Here is a 17,615-nt window from a genome sequence, read left to right on the forward strand (position 1 = left end):
ACAGATTGCTCAAATCTTGCAGTCACTTATCAGCTTGATTCCTTACCCACTTTGAGGTAGAGACACAGACAAGGGAAAAATTGGCCAAGAGGCAAAAGGTAGAAGAAATAATGAGAGAAACCACCTGCAGAATGCACTGACTGGGCTTCATTCCTAATAACAGCTACAGCTCTATACACAGAGGATTCTCAGCACCTCCGACAGAGGACAGCTCTCTATTAACATCTTAAGGGGTTTTTCCTGGTGGTTTGTTTTCTAAAATACTGTTTATGTTTATTTTATTTATGTTTTAGCCCAAAATGCATTTCCTGCCTCCATTGCCCCTGGTAACTCCAAAGCTTGCATCCATAGCCCGACAGAAGCTGCCATGCACCAAAACATACACAAGGTATGTGGCGCTGGTTTCTATTTCTTCCCCAACAGAAGGGATTTGCTGCAGTGAGAAAGAAATGCCAATGACATGTCTCAGAAAACCAAGCTTTATTTTCAAGGAAAAGGAAAAAACCAACATTGTTGTTTATCTCCTGAATATTCAAATTTTCCTTTTCCAAAGAATTATTCAGCCTCTTGCAAATATTAATAACAATTTTCAAATCAATGTTCATTTTATCGTTTAATCATCACTCTTTGCTATGGCATCCTGTGAGCTTAGATATAAATAATTTGTATCTGTAGATTTGAGTATTTTCTTTGTATGCACTCTTTGCCATTCATGTAAAGCATTATGATAAAAATATTATAGGATCTCTTGATTCTGGGAAGGACCAGACCTCAATTTCACTTCTCTCTAAAAGGAATACGTTTAGCTAAACTGATATCAAAGTTCTTTGAAAGAGGAAAATAATCATTTTCTTTTTTATAACTGAGGAATGTTTCAAAATGTACATAATTCTGAGAAATGTGTACTTGTATACTTAACATCATCTAGTTGGTTCTACTGGGTTACTCGAGGTTGTAAAACTTGATAGTGTGAGGCTGCCCACCTTTCTCCTGTATAGCAACCAGTGGCTTCAGACTGCCACCCCTCATCGTAGCAGCCCAGCATGTAACTCACTACCCCACCAGTGTGTCTTCATATTTATATGATATGTTATTACACACACACACACGCATGCACGTACACACACAGTTCCCCCCCACACACACACAAACAACTGAACCAAACTCACTGTTACTGAGTTGACTTTGACTCATAGGGTTTCATAAGTTATACATCTATACATCTTTACGAGAAGAGAAGACCCATCTTTTTCCCATGGAATGCCTGGTGAATTTCAATGAAATACCTTACACTGAGCAGCCTGGCACATTATACACTAAGCTACTAAAGTGTGTGTGTGTGTGTGTGTGTGTGTGTGTGTGTGTGCATGCATGCAGAGTGAGAAAAAGAAGATCTCGCACTCTGGTAACAGAGTTTATAGGGAGTTTCACTGTAACCTCAGGTTACAATTCTCTGGTGTTTTGCTTCTCAATGAGATGGGTTGACTCAGTGACAACAACAATGGGTTTGAATGGGGAAGAGATCATGACAATGGTACAGGATGGGGCAGGGTTTCAACCCGTTGTTCATCAGAATGTTTTGAGATGTAGTTGACTCAACAGTCCTTTATAACTGTGTATATGTAGGGGTTTTTTTATTTTTTTATTGTTTTTTATTTTATTATTTTTGTGTGCGTGTACCGTCAAAGCGGATCTGACTGGTACAGGAGGAGATTGTCCCTCCTTCCCCGGCAGAGCATCTGGTGGATTTGAACTATTCGCCTCCGGGATTGTAGTTGCAGCTCTTTGCCACTAGGCCACCAGAGGTCCCCTATAACTGTGTATATGTAGTTTTATAAAATACTGTAATATTTACATCTAGTAACTAAGTCTGCTGTCAGAGACCTCTCCAAACTACTGAAGAGTAATGATGTCAGTCTGGAGACTAAGGTGCACCTGATACAGGCCATTGTCTGTATTGGAATTACTTGCTATGCATCAGACAACTGAAAAGTGACTAGGGATGATAGGAGAGTTGATGGCTTTGAGCTATGGTGCTGGAGAAGAGTATTGAATATACCATGGACTGCTAGGAGAACAAACAAGTTCATCCTGGAAAGGGTGAAGCCAGGCTTCTCCTTGGAGGCAAGGATTCTGAAGCTTTGTCTGGCATACATGTTGCAAGGTGATGCCAGTACTTAGAGAGGGACATCATGCTTGGGAGGGTGGAGGGATAGCGCAGGAGAGGAAGACCCTCAATAAGATGGATTGATTCAGTCACTGGAGTAATGAGGATAGGTGTGTCAGAGACATAAGATTGGCCAGGGATAGAGCAGGGTTTAGGTCTGTTGTACAAATAGTCACTATGAGTTTCAGGTGACTCGTGGCACATAACAACAACAACAACAACATACATAGTTATTATTATGTATTTTTCCATTTTACCTGTGATTAGTGTGATAACTTTTCAAAGTTTGAGCAAACCTTTTTTAATTATATTAGTTTTTTTTCATTTTCAAGGTGGAAAAACTATAGCCCAATTTCATATCCCTCAAAATCAGATTCCTTTTATTCCTGGTATTCATTTTACTGAAGAAATTATTTTGATCATAACTATTTATGATAAATTTTGTGTTAGTTTTCTCTTACTGCTCCAGGAAAAGCAGATATTGCTTAGAATCTATCTCCTAGTTATGAGACAATTGGTAAAGTATGCATTTTCAAAGGTGAAAAAGAGTATTGAAAGTAACTATGCATGTATACCCATGTTTATCGCAGCTTTGTTCACAATAGAAAGGAGTTGGAAACAACCTAAGTGCCCATCAACAAACAAATGGATAGAGAAGCTGTGGTATATTCACACAGTGGAATACTACACTGCATTGAAAAACAAGGAACTCATGCAATATTCTTCAAAATGGGTGACCGTGGAAGATATTATGCTGTGTGAAGTATCTCAGTCACAAAAGGACAAATACTGCATGGTGCCACTGTTGTAAAATAGGACTGACATCAAGGTTGGAGGGAGACTGAGAAAGATGGGTTCAAGAATGTATACTGTGTTGAAACAGATGAGGGAGAAAACTGTTTAAAAGGGATATGTGATTAGGTATTTTTGTCATTACAGGAGTCTAGAGCAAAGGCTGCATAGTGGAGTGGACTTGGGGGGAAGGATTTTAAAACAATGAAAGAATTTTTCTTTTACTTTTCCAAGAGGGTAGTGTACTAGGATTGAGAGGGGAGAAAGGTGCAACAATGAATGAATGGAAATCCAAAGTCTCTGTAAGTTTTCATTGAAATTAATAATAAATTTTTTAAAAAGAAAACAACTATGGTACAAGTATAATCAATTTCTCAGTAATGTCTTTTCTTTTTTTATTTTATACTGATTTATTTACAAAGTTTGAATACATTGTTTTTCACACAAGATCCTTCCAATTTCCTTCACACACACACACACCCCACCCATCAAATTGTGCAACATTCCCCCATCTTCACCCCACTGCTTCCACCCCCCACCTTGGATCCTCATACTCATTCTACAATAATGGTTTTATCAGAAATGTCTTTTAAAAATAATTTTCATCTAAACTTAGAATTTGAGTTTTATGTGTGATTTAAATCTACGCAGCGTGTTTTCAGAACAAAATTTATGAATTCTTACAACATATTAATTTTACACCTTCTTACCAGCTAGATTTTCCTAATTCAAGATCTATCAGTTTCAAACTAAATATGCCTTCTGGAATCGGAAAGTTAAACTGTGAACTAAAAGCAAGCAAATAGGAGATCGTCTACTCTCTGAGGGCAAGACTGAGTATATGTTGGTGTTTATGTTGTTATGTACTGTCAAGTTGGAACCAACTCATAGCTGACCTGATATTGGGTTTTCAGAGGCAGTAAATCAAACCTGAGAGATTGTCCATCCTTGTCTCATGGATCAATCAGGTAGCTGATGGTGGATTCAAACCCTGTGCCTTTGCAATTACATTGCAGTTTCTTACTACTAAACCACCAGGACTCCCTAGTATACGCTAGAGTGAATATTCTTTCCTTTTTTTTTCCATTAAAGAACATTAGAATTTTTAAATTATCGGTCAGGCCTCTAACTTTGTAGCTGTTTTTTGGATGTATTAGCGTGGAAACTGACCCTTCAGTAAGTTTTTAGAGGCAGGCAGTAAACCACATCAGAAGAGATCACCCATCTTTCTCCAGCAGAGCAACTAGGGATTCAAACCATGTGCATACAGGATGGCAGTACAGTTCCTTACCACTAGGTCACCAGCGCTCTTTACAGAACCCCATAGTTACTACAGAATTTTTATTACATATGCTATTATATATTTTTTTAATATCTCTGGCAGCACCATGGTAGATGGAGAAGAGATTGAAGTTGTTAACAATTACAGCTTGCTCATCTACACAGTCAACACTCTTGGTACAAGCATTCAGCAAATCAAAAGCTGTATTGCACTGGGGAAAATCTTCTCTCAGAGATCTCTCCAGAGTAAGAGATTTCTCCAGAGTATTGAGAAGCAATGATATCAGTCTAGAGACTAAGGTGTGACTGATCCAGGCCATGGTATTTACAATTACTTGCTACACATCAGAGATTTGGAAAATGACTAAACATAACTAAAGAATAATCAATTCCTTTGATTTGTGGTGCTGGAGAAGAGTTTTGAACATACTATGGACCACCAAAAGTAAATAGGTCTGTCTCGGAGAGGGTGAAACCAAGTTTGCCCTTGGAGGCTAGGATTTTAAAGCTCTGTCCCACATACTTAGGTCACATGGTCAGGAGAGACCAGTCCTTGGAGAAGGACTTCATGCTTAGAAGGGACAGCACAGGAGAGGAAGACGCCAGGTGAGATGGATTAACATGGTAACTGGGGCTGTTGGGGTAAGGTGTGTCGGATGTAGTGAGACTGGCTCAGGTCTGAGCAGGCTTCACAGCTGTTGTACATAGAAACGCTTTAAGTTTCAAGTGACTCAATGGCACATAACAACAGTAACTGTTATTTTAATAACATTTTATAAGTTTAGTAGTTTTTCAACTTGATGATGCAGTACTTTATTATTTCTTTCCATTTCATCTAGGGCTCAATTGATTAAAAGAAAAGATGAAATAGATCACTATATAGAGGTGAATTTAAAAGGATTGTCTAAAGAAGAGGTTGCTGCGTAAGTATAACCTCTTAAAGATAATTTAACATAAAGTTTGTTTCTTTTGTCTCGATTCCTTATTGAAATTTCAGTTTGCCTGTGCAGTACACCTTTTCACTGAAACAAGGCATTTAAAAATTAAAACTCCTATTAAATAGTGATAAGTCATTTCTATTGATCTTACACATATCAAAGCTTTTAATTCTGTGGCTCTCAAAATTCACATATTTACCAAGGTATTATCCTGTCACATTTACAATATTTTAGTTAAGTCTGTGCCATTAATTGGATATTAACCTCTACTTGAAGATCTATTGACTCCATAGGGGAGAAAAGGGTTTCAATATAAAGAATCATTTAGCTATGATTTGTTTCTAGTCATTTTTAAAAACCTTCAACTAAGTATCTTCATTTCCCCTCAGGAGCTCACTAAAATAATAAATTATTTATAGTCAGTTGACTAATTTAAAGATAATTATTATTAATCTTGATTTGTTTTTAAACAAGTGATATAAATGTTATTATTTTATTACTGGTTAGAACCTGATTTATGCAATGAATAAGAACCAGTAGAAAAATCTGTTAATGAGAGTCAAGCTAGGACCTATGACAGTAAGTGTGTTTTAAATTGAGAGCTTTGGTTCTTTCATTTTTGTCATCTCAAACCGTTTTTCAATCTATAACTCAGTGGCATTAATTATATATTACGTATATTCTTTACATTGTAGGTTTAACATTTTTTCTAATAGACTTAATTTATCATCAGATATTAAATGTAAGAATTGAAGAATGGAAATCTTATAAATGCATATGGTGGGATGGTTTAGTTTATTTTTTTTACTTTTTTAAAAAATTGGGTTTCATACAATAATTCATTTACATTGTGTTCCATTCCTATACATTATGTTCCATGAGAGTAGGCCTTATTGAAATCATTAAGTGATGCCATTAAATGTTTTATGCAAGACCAACTTTAAAAAGATTCTGTTAGTCTAATTGCTTTTCCTGTGTAGGTGATTCTTTGTTTTTCTCGTGCTGCTCTTAGTACTCTATACTTACATTTTGTTTTGGAGAATTTGACGATGATGTGTATTGATGTTTTTCTTTTGGGGTCTAGTCTATTTGGTATTCACTGAGCTTACTGAATGTGAATTTTCTCGTTCTTCATAATACCTGGGAAGTTTTCTTCTAGGACTGCTTCCACAATTTTCTCAGTGATTTCCCTGTCCCTCTCATATTCTGGAATTCCAATCATATGTGAGTTGTTCCTTTTAATATCATCCAACATAAATCTAAAGTTTTCTTCATTTAATGTCTCATTTCTTTCAGCTTCTTGTCTTCCAGCTCACTGACTCTGTTCCATCTCTTCTGATCTACATTTTTGTCTTTTAATCATGTTGAACACTTCTGCATTTCAGTCTTAATATAGTGGATTAAATTTTCATGTATTTCTGTTATATCCATTGCTGTGTTGGCTGTACCCACTCTATCTTGTGATGATTTTTAAAGTTTTTGTACCTCTTTTTCTATAGTTTCCATTCTTTCTTCTATCTTTTGCATTTCCTTCCATCATTGTCTAAGTTCCTCTTCAACAATATACTTCATCGGGCTCTCTCTCTCTGGAGTGTTTGCTTCTTAATGGTTTCCATTGTTTCTTCCATTATTTGCACCTTCTTCTATAGTTGTTGAAACAACTCCTCATCAGTACATTTCTTTTGATGCCCTGGTCATGGATAGGAAGACACAATATTGTGAAAATGACAATCCTAACAAAAGCAATCTACCTATTCAGTACAATCCCAATGTTGTTGTTGTTGTACAGATATCAAATTCTTTTTTCAAGAAGATTGAAAGGGAATTGTCAAGTTTATCTGTAGAGGCAAGAGACTCTGAATAAACAAAACACTTCTGAGAAACAAAAATGAAATGGGAGGTATAACACTCCCTGACCTCACAACCGACTACACAGTGATAGTAACCAAAATAGCATGGTACTGGTACAATGATAGGCACAAAGAACAAAGGAACAGAACTGAGACCCCAGAAATAGACCTTTATATCTATGTTCAACTGATATTTGACAAGGAAATAAAACTGATCAAATGGGGAAATGACAACCTCGTCAAAAAATGGTGCTGGCAAAACTGGACTGCTACATACAGAAAGGTGAACAGAATCTACATCCCACACCATACACAAAAAAAATCAACTCAAGGTGGATCAGAGACCTGGGACTAAAGTCCTCAAGTTCTTAAGAGACAAACTGAGACCAAGCTTAGAAAGCCCAGTCTATGGTATAAAGAGACTGACAAGCACAGCCAGAAGCGCACAGACTGGAGAGGGAAAGCTGATGCATGTGACTTTCTAAAGATTAAATCTCTATGCTCAGCAAACATTTTTCCAACAAGCTGAAAAGAAAACTTACCAACTGGGAACAACTATTTGGCGATACTATCTCAGACAAGGGTCTCGTTTAAAAGTTTACAGAATACTCCTGGGCCCCCTGAAGAAAAAACCTGATATCCCAATTACAAAATGGGCAAATAACATGAGGAGAATGGGCAAATTAACAGAGGAGGATATTACTATGAACAGACACATGAAGAAATGCTCAAAATCACAGGCTATAAGAGAGATGCAAAGCAAAACCACAATGAGATACCATCTCACTCACATAGCAGTGGCAACATTTAGCAGGGTAGCAAGCAATAAATGTTGGAGAAGATGTGGAGAGGTGAGAAATCTCATGCACTGGAGGTGGGATTGTGAAATTATACAACCACTCTGGAAGACAGTTTAGCGTTTCCTCAAAAAGTTGAACATAGAAACTCAATATGACCCAGCTATTCCACTACTAGAAACAGACCTCAAGGAAACTAGAACTGTGACATAAATGGAGATTTTTCACTAATGTTAATAGCAGTGTTATTCACTATCATAAGAACATGGGAACAGCTCAGATGTCCAATGACAACATAATGGACTGAGAAATTGTGGTGCATTCACATAATGGATTATTATGCAGCACTCAGGAGCAACAATTTCGAAAAGTACTACATAACTTCAATTGATAGCATCATGATAGATGGTGGAGAGATTGAGATTGTTAACAGCTTTAGTTTGCTTAGCTTCACAATCAACACTCTAGTACCAGCAGCCAGGAAATTAAAAGATGAATTACGTTGGGAATGTCTGCTGTCAGAGACCTCTCCAAAGTAGGACTGATCCAAATTATGCCTGATCCAGGCCATAGAAAGCTGGACAATGACTAGGGATGATAGAAGGAGGATTGATGCCTTTGAGCTGTGGTGCTGGAGAAGAGTATAGAATATATCATGGACTTCTAGAAGAATAAACAGGTTCATCCTAGAGAGGGTGAAACAGGCTGCTCCTTGAAGATGAGGATTCTGAAGCTTTGTCTGACATACTTTGGACATGTTTCAAGGTGACAACAGTCCTTGGAGAGGGACGTCATGCTTGGTAGGATGGAGGACAGCACAAGAGAGTAAGATGAGATGGGTTGATTCAGTGATTGGGGCAATAGGGGTAGGTGTGTCAGAGATAATAAGATTGGCACAAAATAGAGCAGGGTTCAGGGCTGTTGTACATAGGGTCACTATGAGTTGCAGGCAACTAAATGGCACCTAACAACTACATAACTTGGAAGAGACTGGAGAGCATTATACAGAGTAAACTAGCTCAGTCTCACAAGAACAAATACTATATAAGAACATTGCTGGATAAATAAAAGGACTATTAATAAAATATGTGTGGGAACCCAAAGAGGAGAAGGGTGGGAGTGGAGGAGTAAGGATAAGTGGAGAAAAAGGACAGGGTTGCAGTGTTTGATGGGTGGAGGAAGGGCATAAAGGAAATGGGAAGGATCCAGCTGACAAGACAGGATATTTGTGGGCAAGATCCAATAGTGATAATTTTATAAACCATAATGTATGGGAATGAATTGTATGAAACACAATATGAATGAAAAGTAGTCTGAAACACATTGTATACAAACTTTGTAAACAATCCAATATAAAAATAAAATACACATAGTTATTTATCACTTGAAATAATAAAAGATTTGAAACAACTAAAGAAAACACAATGAAACACAATATGAATGAAAAGTAGTCTGAAACACATTGTATACAAACTTTGTAAACAATCCAATATAAAAATAAAATACACATAGTTATTTATCACTTGAAATAATAAAAGATTTGAAACAACTAAAGAAAACACAAAACTACTCATGATTCTATTAATATTGTTAATTAATATTGTCTATTAATATTGTCAAAATTAGGAAGGGTGTCCGCCAGGGATGTGTCCTGTCTCCATACCTTTTCAACCTGTATGCAGAGCAGATTATCCAGGAGGCTGGGCTCTATGAGGAGAAGTGTGGCATCAGGATTGGTGGAAGGTTTATTAACAGTCTCCATCATGCAGATGACACAACCCTGCTTGCTGAAACTGAGGAGGACCTCATACATTTGCTGCAGAGGGTCAAGAACTGCAGCCTTCAGTATGGACTGAGGCTCAATGTTAAGAAGACAAAGATTCTTACCACTGGACCAATCGGTAGCATCAGGATGGATGGCGAAGAGATTGAGATCATTCACAGCTTCAGTTTGCTTGGCTCCACAGTCAACACTCTTGGCACCAGCAGTCAGGAAATCAAAAAGCGTATTGAGATGGGAAAGTTTGCTGTTAGGGACCTCTCTAAAGTACTCAAGAGCAACGGTGTCTCTCTGGAGACTAAGGTGTGCCTGATACAGGCCATGGTCTTTGCTATCACTTGTTATGCATCAGAGAGTTGGACAATGACTAGGGAGGACAGAAGGAGAATTGATCCCTTTGAGTCGTGGTGCTGGAGAAGAGTATTGAATGTGCCATGGACTGCCAAGAAAACAAAGAGCTTCATCCTGGAGAGGATTAAACCAAGCAACTCCTTGGAGGCAAGGATGCTGGGGCTCGTCTGTCATACTTTGGGCATGTTGCAAGGAGGGACAGGTCCTTGGAGAGGGACATCATGCTTGGGAGGGTGGAGGGATGGCACAGGAGGGGAAGACCCTCTATGAGGTGGATTGATTCAGTGACTGGGGTAATTGGGATGGGTGTGTCAGAGGCAGTGCGATTGGCACAGGATAGAGCAGGGTTTAGGGCTGTTGTACATAGGGTCACTATGAGTTGCAAATGACTCAACGGCACATAACAACAACAATGCTATGAGGTTCTGCTTGGTTAGTATTTCTGATGATATTTTTCTTATAGATTTCATGTGTTCCAAACACTAATTCTCTTCATGTATTTTAGTCAATATTATGTGTATATAATATTTGTAGTGTCTGTCACATTATACTAAAGAGTCAATGTGTCTTTCACAGTTTCCCTCCATTGGATTTCTGAGGCTGTAAGTTTTTATGCAAGGAAACTCCTCATTTTTCTACCTTGGAGAATCTAGTGGAGTCAAACCACTGACTTATTGCTTAACAATCTAATACTATACTACAGAGACTTTTTATGGTGATCTAATAATATGTCTTTTTCCCCCACTGAGTTTATTACCAAATTTATTTCTAATTCATTGTTCTGTTGAAAGCAGTAACACAAGATGATTCTCAGTCCTTATTATTATATTGTCTTTGAAACTTCCTACACTTAAATTCTTTCTCAGACACAAATCTTTTCTTTACGATAGAGCATGCAAAACATTAGTATGATAATAGCTTGTGCTCAGCTTACTATTAAGTTTGTGATTGATATACCTTCTAGGCCTCCCTCACAACAAACTAATTGAATAGGATATAAAGGGGAAAATTGATGAATTTATTTCAGCATCTCCCAGCAATGCCCAGCAGGTGCCATGAAGACTTATCCATATTCTGTCATGCAAGGAAATTGCTGCATAAAACTTTTTATTAGCCATGGAAGTCTAAAAGAATAAGTTGGTCAATAAGCATTTATTAAGCACTTACTTTATCTCTAATCCTTTTCACAGTGGGTAAGAGAGTGATAGTTTATTATGAAATAGTTGGCTCTAACCTAGGACCTTAACATCTATTTGAAACAATAAGACTCAAGAAGGATTAGAAGCAAATATAGAATGAATAAGTGTTTATAGCCCTATGAGGTATAGTTTAGAGGTCTACGAAAGTCGGAGAAGACAAGAATCATAAGGAAAAGCTTGTCAGGAAAGACAGATTTGGGGTTTGGCTCCCTGTCTGGCAGCCATTAAATAACCAAGCTAGTGAATTGCAAATTTTTCATCTGCAAGAAAGTGATTGGGACGATTTGAAGAACTGAATTCTGTATTAGACAAAAGCAGTATCTTTGATGTACCCTGAAATCCCTCTATTCTGCTTTATTCGTCTTTTCTAAATACGTTTATGTTTATACATCTCTATATATACACACCAAGCAGAGAGTACCAGAGGAATGTCAATCTGTGTTTCATTGATTATACAAAGGCATTTGACTGTGTGGATCACAACAAACAGTGCCTGACTTTGAGAGGAATGGGAATCCCAGAACACTTGATTGTGCCTATGTGAAGCCTATACTTGGACCAGGAGGCAGTCATCAGAACAGAGCAAGGAAACACTGCATGGTTCAAAATTGGGAAGGATGTGTGTCAAGGATGTGTCCTGTCTCCATATCTTTTCAATCTATATGCAGAGCAGATTTTGCAGGAGGCTGGGCTCTATAGGTAGAAGTGTGACATCAGGATTGGAGGTAGATCTATCAACAATCTGCATTATGCAGATGACACAACCCTGCTTGCTGAAACTGAGGAGAACCTGAAGTGCTTGCTACAGAAAGTCAAGGATTGCAGACTTCCATATGAACTGAACCTCAACATCAAAAAAAAAAAACCCAACAAAATAAAGATTCTCACCTTTGGGTCGATTAGCAGAATCATGGTAGATGGTGAATAGATTGATATTGTTGACAGCCTCAGTTTGCTTGGCTCTACAATCAACACTCTTGGTACCAGCAGTCAGGAAATTAAAAGACAAATTGCATTGCAAAAGTCTGCTGTCAGAGACCTCTCCAAGGTACTGAGGAGCAACGATGTCAATCTGGAGACTAAAGTGTACCTGATGCAGGCCATGGTCTTTGTCATTACTTGCTATGCTTCAGAGAGCTGGACAATGACTAGTGATGATAGAAGGAGAGTTGAACTAGTGATGATAGAAGGAGAGTTGATGCCTTTGAGCTGTGGTGCTGGAGAAGAGTATTGAATATACCATGGACAGACTGCTAGGAGAACAAACAAATTTATCCTGGAGACGGTGAATCCAGGCTGCTCTTTGGAGGCAAGGATTCTGAAGCTTCATCTGACATACTTTGAACTTGTTGTAAAGAGGGACCATTCCCTGGAGAGGGACGTCATGCTTGGGAGGGTGGAGGGACGGCGCAGGAGAGGAAGACCCTTGATGAGATGGATTGATTCCATCACTAGGGTTATGGGGATAGGCATGTTGGAGACAGTTAGACTGGTAAGGGTTAGAGCAGGTTTTAGGGCTGTTGTACATAGGGTCACAATGAGTCACAAGTGTCTTGACGGCGCGTAACAACCACCACAACATAAATATACACACAAATACATATTTCAAAATCATCATTACGTTACAGAAAAAAGTTGTTGTTGTTAGATTCCCTCATTTAGACAATTCATAATTAGTCTATGAACAAGAAATCCAAGTTTTGTCCTAATTTGTATCCTCCTCACAATTTCTGATATATTTGAGCTCATTGCTACAGTCACAGTGTCAACCCTTCTTGTTTAGAGTTTTCCCTCTCCTTCGATCCTCTACCTTTCCCAGCATGATATATTTTTTCCAATGGCTGATTCCTTTTGAAAACATGCTCAAAGTAGATGAAGTGTCACCATCTTTGCTTTAAATGAGCACCTTAGGTGCACCTTAGGTGCACTTCCTCCAAGAGAGTTGTATTTTATTATTTTTAGCAATTTTTGGGATAGTCACTACTCATTTTCCCACAATTCAAAGGCATCGATTCTTCTGTCATCTTTATTCATTGTCCAACCTTCAGATGCATAGAAAGCAATTGAAAATACCATGGCTCAGATCAGGCATACCTTTGTCTTTAAATGTCTATCACTGCCCTTTAGCACTTTAGAGAGGTCCTTGCCAGCACATTTCCCCAATACCTTGTGGATGTTGAATGGGAATTGTTGAGAATATCAATCTTCCCTTCATCTCTTACAATCTTTCCTATTGGTCCTGTTATGAGGATCTTCATTTTTCTTGATGTTGAGATGTAATCTATATTGAAGGCTCTAGTCTTTGATCTTTGGCAATACATGCATCAAGCCCTCTTTATTTTCACCAAGCAGGGTTGTATCATTTGCATAATGAAGCTTGTTGATGAGTCTTCCTCTAATCCTGATGCCACATTCTTCATATAGTTGAACTTCTCCATAATTAGTCCAGCACATGATAATTCTCAATCTTTTCTATTGTATTCTCCTTAAAGTTAGTGAACTTTAAGTTATTTAGTGCTGTAAAATTGGTGTTGACTGGAGAGCAATTGTATCAGTCTAGAGACTAAATTATGCCTGATCCAGGTCATGGTCTTCACAATTACTTGCTATGTATCAGAAAGCTAGACAATGACAAAGTATGATAGAAGGAGAATTGATTCCTTTGAGTTGTGCTTGAGAAGAGATTTACTGCTCAAATAACAAATAGATCTTTTCTGAAGGGGGTAAAACCAGGCTGTTCCTTGGAGGCAAGGATTTTGAAGCTTTGTATGACATACTTTAGGCATGTTACCAGGAGCAACCAATTCTTGGAGAAGGATATCATGCTTAGATGGTTGGAGGGATAGCACAAGAGAGGACGATCCTAAATGAGGTGGATTGACACAGTGACTGGGGTAGTGGTGGTAAGTGTGTCAGAGATAATAAATTTGACTCAGGATAAAGCAGGGTTCAGGGCCCTTTTCTTTCTAGATTAAAACAAAATAAAACACAACACAAAACTAGATTGTAAGATCATCTTCCTGATTCAAGAAAAGGAGACAATGCTTTTATGTTCAAAGTGGAGAAATGATTTCTTCTTCATGAAAGATATACAGAAATAAGTGCAGTGACAGCTGAGAATGCAGGCAGGAGCAAATGGGAGCATGTTTCTCCCCTTAATCTACTGTTACCTTCCACAGCTGATTTGTAGGATATGATACTAGGGAAGATAAGATTTATTCAGTTATGATTTTACAACAAATATGAATATTAATGTCAAGTTTAAAATTTATGAGTTAATAAGTAAGATTATAGAAAAATTGTTTTAAAAATACAGTGGCAGAAGAAAGAGATATTATCACCAAAACCCAATATACAAATAAAAGAGAAAGAAGAGTTGAAATGTCAACAAAGCTCTGACATTGTTATTGCTTAGGCATTCTTTCCTGAATTTTAAAAGATGTTTTGTTCTTGTTAGATCAAACATGACTCATAGTGAACTTTTGAACAACAAATCAAAACCTTGTGCTATCCTGTGCCATCCTCACAATCTCTGCCATAATTGAAACTTGTATTACAATCACTGTGCCAATCCATCTCATTGAGGGTCTTGCTCTCTTTTGCTGACCCTATACCTTTCCCAGAATGATGTCTTTATCCAAGGACTGGCCCTTCCTAATAATATATCTCAACTCTATGAAATTATCATCTTACCCTCTCAGGAGCACCCTGGTTGCACTTCCACCAAGACAGACTTGTTTGTTCTTTTGATAGTCCATGAGATGTTCAATACTCTTCTCCAACTGTGATTCAAAAGCATCAATGATTCTTTGGTCTTTCACATTCATTGTCCAACTTTCAAGTGCATAAGAAACCATTGATAATGCCTCTGGTCTGCTTAAGTCAGAGCCAATCTAGCATTGTTGTTAACTGCCATGAAGTCATTCAACCAAATGAAATACTCCCCTGTCATGTGCAATCCTCAAAATGTTTACTGTGCTTGACCCCTTTGTTGCAACCATTGTGTCCATCTTTCTCATTCAGGATCTTCCTGGAAAGATGTACTTCTTCAGCAACTGTCTTGATAGTATGCCCAAAGTATGTGAGATGATGAGTCACCAACCTCACTTCTAAATAGCTTTCTGGTTATACCTTCCCATGACACATTTGTTTGTTCTTATTTCCACCATGGAACTTTCAGTATTCTTTGCCAACTACATAATTCAAACTCATTGATTCTTCCTTGGACTCCAACTTTCCATAGCTTGCCTCCTATGTACTTTAGTCCTCAAGGTCAATTATTTGTTCTTTAACACTGTAAAGAGAACTCTTGTAGCAGATTTTCTCATTGTAATATGACATTTGATTTCTTACTGATTGCTTCCATGGGCGTGGATTGTGGATGCAAGTAAAATTAAATCCTTGGCAACTTCAGTCTTTTAACTGCTTAAATGATGTTGTGTTTTAGTCCACTTGTGAAGAGTTTTGTTTTCTTTATGTTGACTTGTAATCTATATTAAAGACTAAAACCATTGATTCTTTTCTGTAAGTGTTTCTCTTTACTTTTGATAAGCAGATTGTGTCAGCTGTATAATGCAGGTTGTTAATGATTTGTCTTCTAATACTGAAACTAGATTCTTCCTTATGGTTCAGTTTGTCAAATTATCTGTTCAGAATATCTATTTTTCTGTACATACTGATTACTTAAATATATAAATATATATGTGTTTGTATAAATATAGATTTGGGGCTGAGTTGCAATCCCAAAGGCATGAGGTTCAAGACCACCAGCTGCTCCATAGAAGCAGGATGAGCAATCTCCTCTTGTGCAATTAAGTGTCTCTGAAAACTCACTGGAGGATCAGTTATGTGTCATTTCTGACTATATAGGACACAACAACAACATAGATATGTATATAATGTATACAATGTATACGTCTAGGTGTGAGGTGTGTTGGAGTGGGGAGCCATATGTAGAACAAGTCAAACAAAGATGTTGACTATATTATGGAAACCTCTCATTTTTCCTATTCCAACTTTATGTTGAAAAGTCATTAAAGATGCAGGACTTTATGAAGAAGAGTGTGACATCAGAATTGGCATAAGGCTCATATTCAACCTTCATTATGCGATGACACAACCTTAAATGCTGAAAGTGAAGAGGACCTGAAGCGCTTGTTGCAGAGCATCAAGGATTGTAGCCTTCAATGTGGATTACATCTCAATACCAAGGGAATAAAAATCCTCACCACTGGCCCAATCAGCCACATCACAATAGATTGAGAAAACATTCATCTTGCTTGGATCCACAGTCAACACCCTTGGTGCCAACAGTGAGGAGATAAGGACACATATGTCATTGGGAAATTCTGGGACATATTTAAAATCCTGAAAAGCCATGATTTCACTTTAAATACTGAAGTGAACTTGATTTTTGCAAACCACAGTTTTCCAGTCACCTGTTGCACATCTAAGAGCTGGATAATGAATAGGATGATAGGAGCAAAATTAATGTATTTGTTGTAGTGTTGGAGAAGAGTGCTGAATAATCCATGGACTGCCAAAAGAACAAACAGATAAGTCTTAGAGAAAGTGCAGTCAGAATTTCCCTTGGATGCAAAGTTAGGAAGGCTCTATCTCACATATTTTGGACATGTTAGTAGAAGAGGTTATTCCTTAGAAAAGGAAATCAAGCTTGGAAAGGTGGAAGGTCAGTGAAGAAGAGGAAGACCCTCAATAAGATGTATTGAATAATAGACTGTCCAGAGCGATAAACTCAAATGTTTCAGGAATGGTCAGGTTAGGACCCAGTTCAGTTCTGTTTTTCACAGAGCCGCTATGAATAATATACAATTCAATAACAACTGTACCCCATTTCTTCTACTTAATGTATTTTAAATTTGTAAAGAAGAAGCTAACATACTAAAATGACAGTAAATATGGTAAAAGACCAAACTCTCTGGGGACATACTTTCAAAAAGCAGGTATCCTTTTCACTAAGGTCACATTGAACCAGAGTTAAGTTCCACAGGCAGTAACAGGGACAGCCAAGGGTCCTAAGCAAGGGAGCTGAAGCCACAAGCAACAGAGGGGGCACACCAAGCCTTGGTAGAGGCCTTCAGATGCACTAGCTTATTCTAAGAAACAGTACCAAAGATCTAGCTGTGCCACTCTCTGTGTCAATCAAGACCCCATCCTGCTGCACTGCCATAGGCCTCATCTGTGGTCTGAATAGGGTGTCCTGAGCTATGATATTTGTATGCTTGGTTGTCTAAAGTTTTAGTACCAGAGGATAGTCTATCTGTGTTTCATTGGCTATGGAAAGGCATTTGAGTATGTGGATCACAACAAATTGTGGCTAACCCTGAGGAAAATGGGAATCCCAGAACACTTGATTGTGCCTATATGAAACCTATACTTGGGCCAGGAAGGGACTGTCCTTGGGGTTGGGGAGAGACTGAGTAAGATGGGTTCAATAATG

General features: G+C 37.9%; 1 protein-coding gene across 1 annotated transcript in view; it reads left to right on the top strand.

Moving 5' to 3' along the window:
- Window positions 1-299: 299 nt before the first annotated feature.
- Window positions 300-17,615, top strand: part of TTC29 (tetratricopeptide repeat domain 29) — a 239,339-nt gene continuing 222,023 nt past the window's right edge. The window contains exons 1-2 of the mRNA XM_006887039.1: window positions 300-388; window positions 5,080-5,163. Coding sequence (XP_006887101.1) covers window positions 300-388; window positions 5,080-5,163 — 173 coding nt within the window. The remainder of the gene's footprint in view (window positions 389-5,079; window positions 5,164-17,615) is intronic.

This window comes from Elephantulus edwardii, unplaced genomic scaffold (assembly GCF_000299155.1).
Source record: "Elephantulus edwardii isolate Elephantulus edwardi_28Jun2011 unplaced genomic scaffold, EleEdw1.0 scaffold00053, whole genome shotgun sequence".
Lineage (NCBI taxonomy): Eukaryota > Metazoa > Chordata > Mammalia > Macroscelidea > Macroscelididae > Elephantulus > Elephantulus edwardii.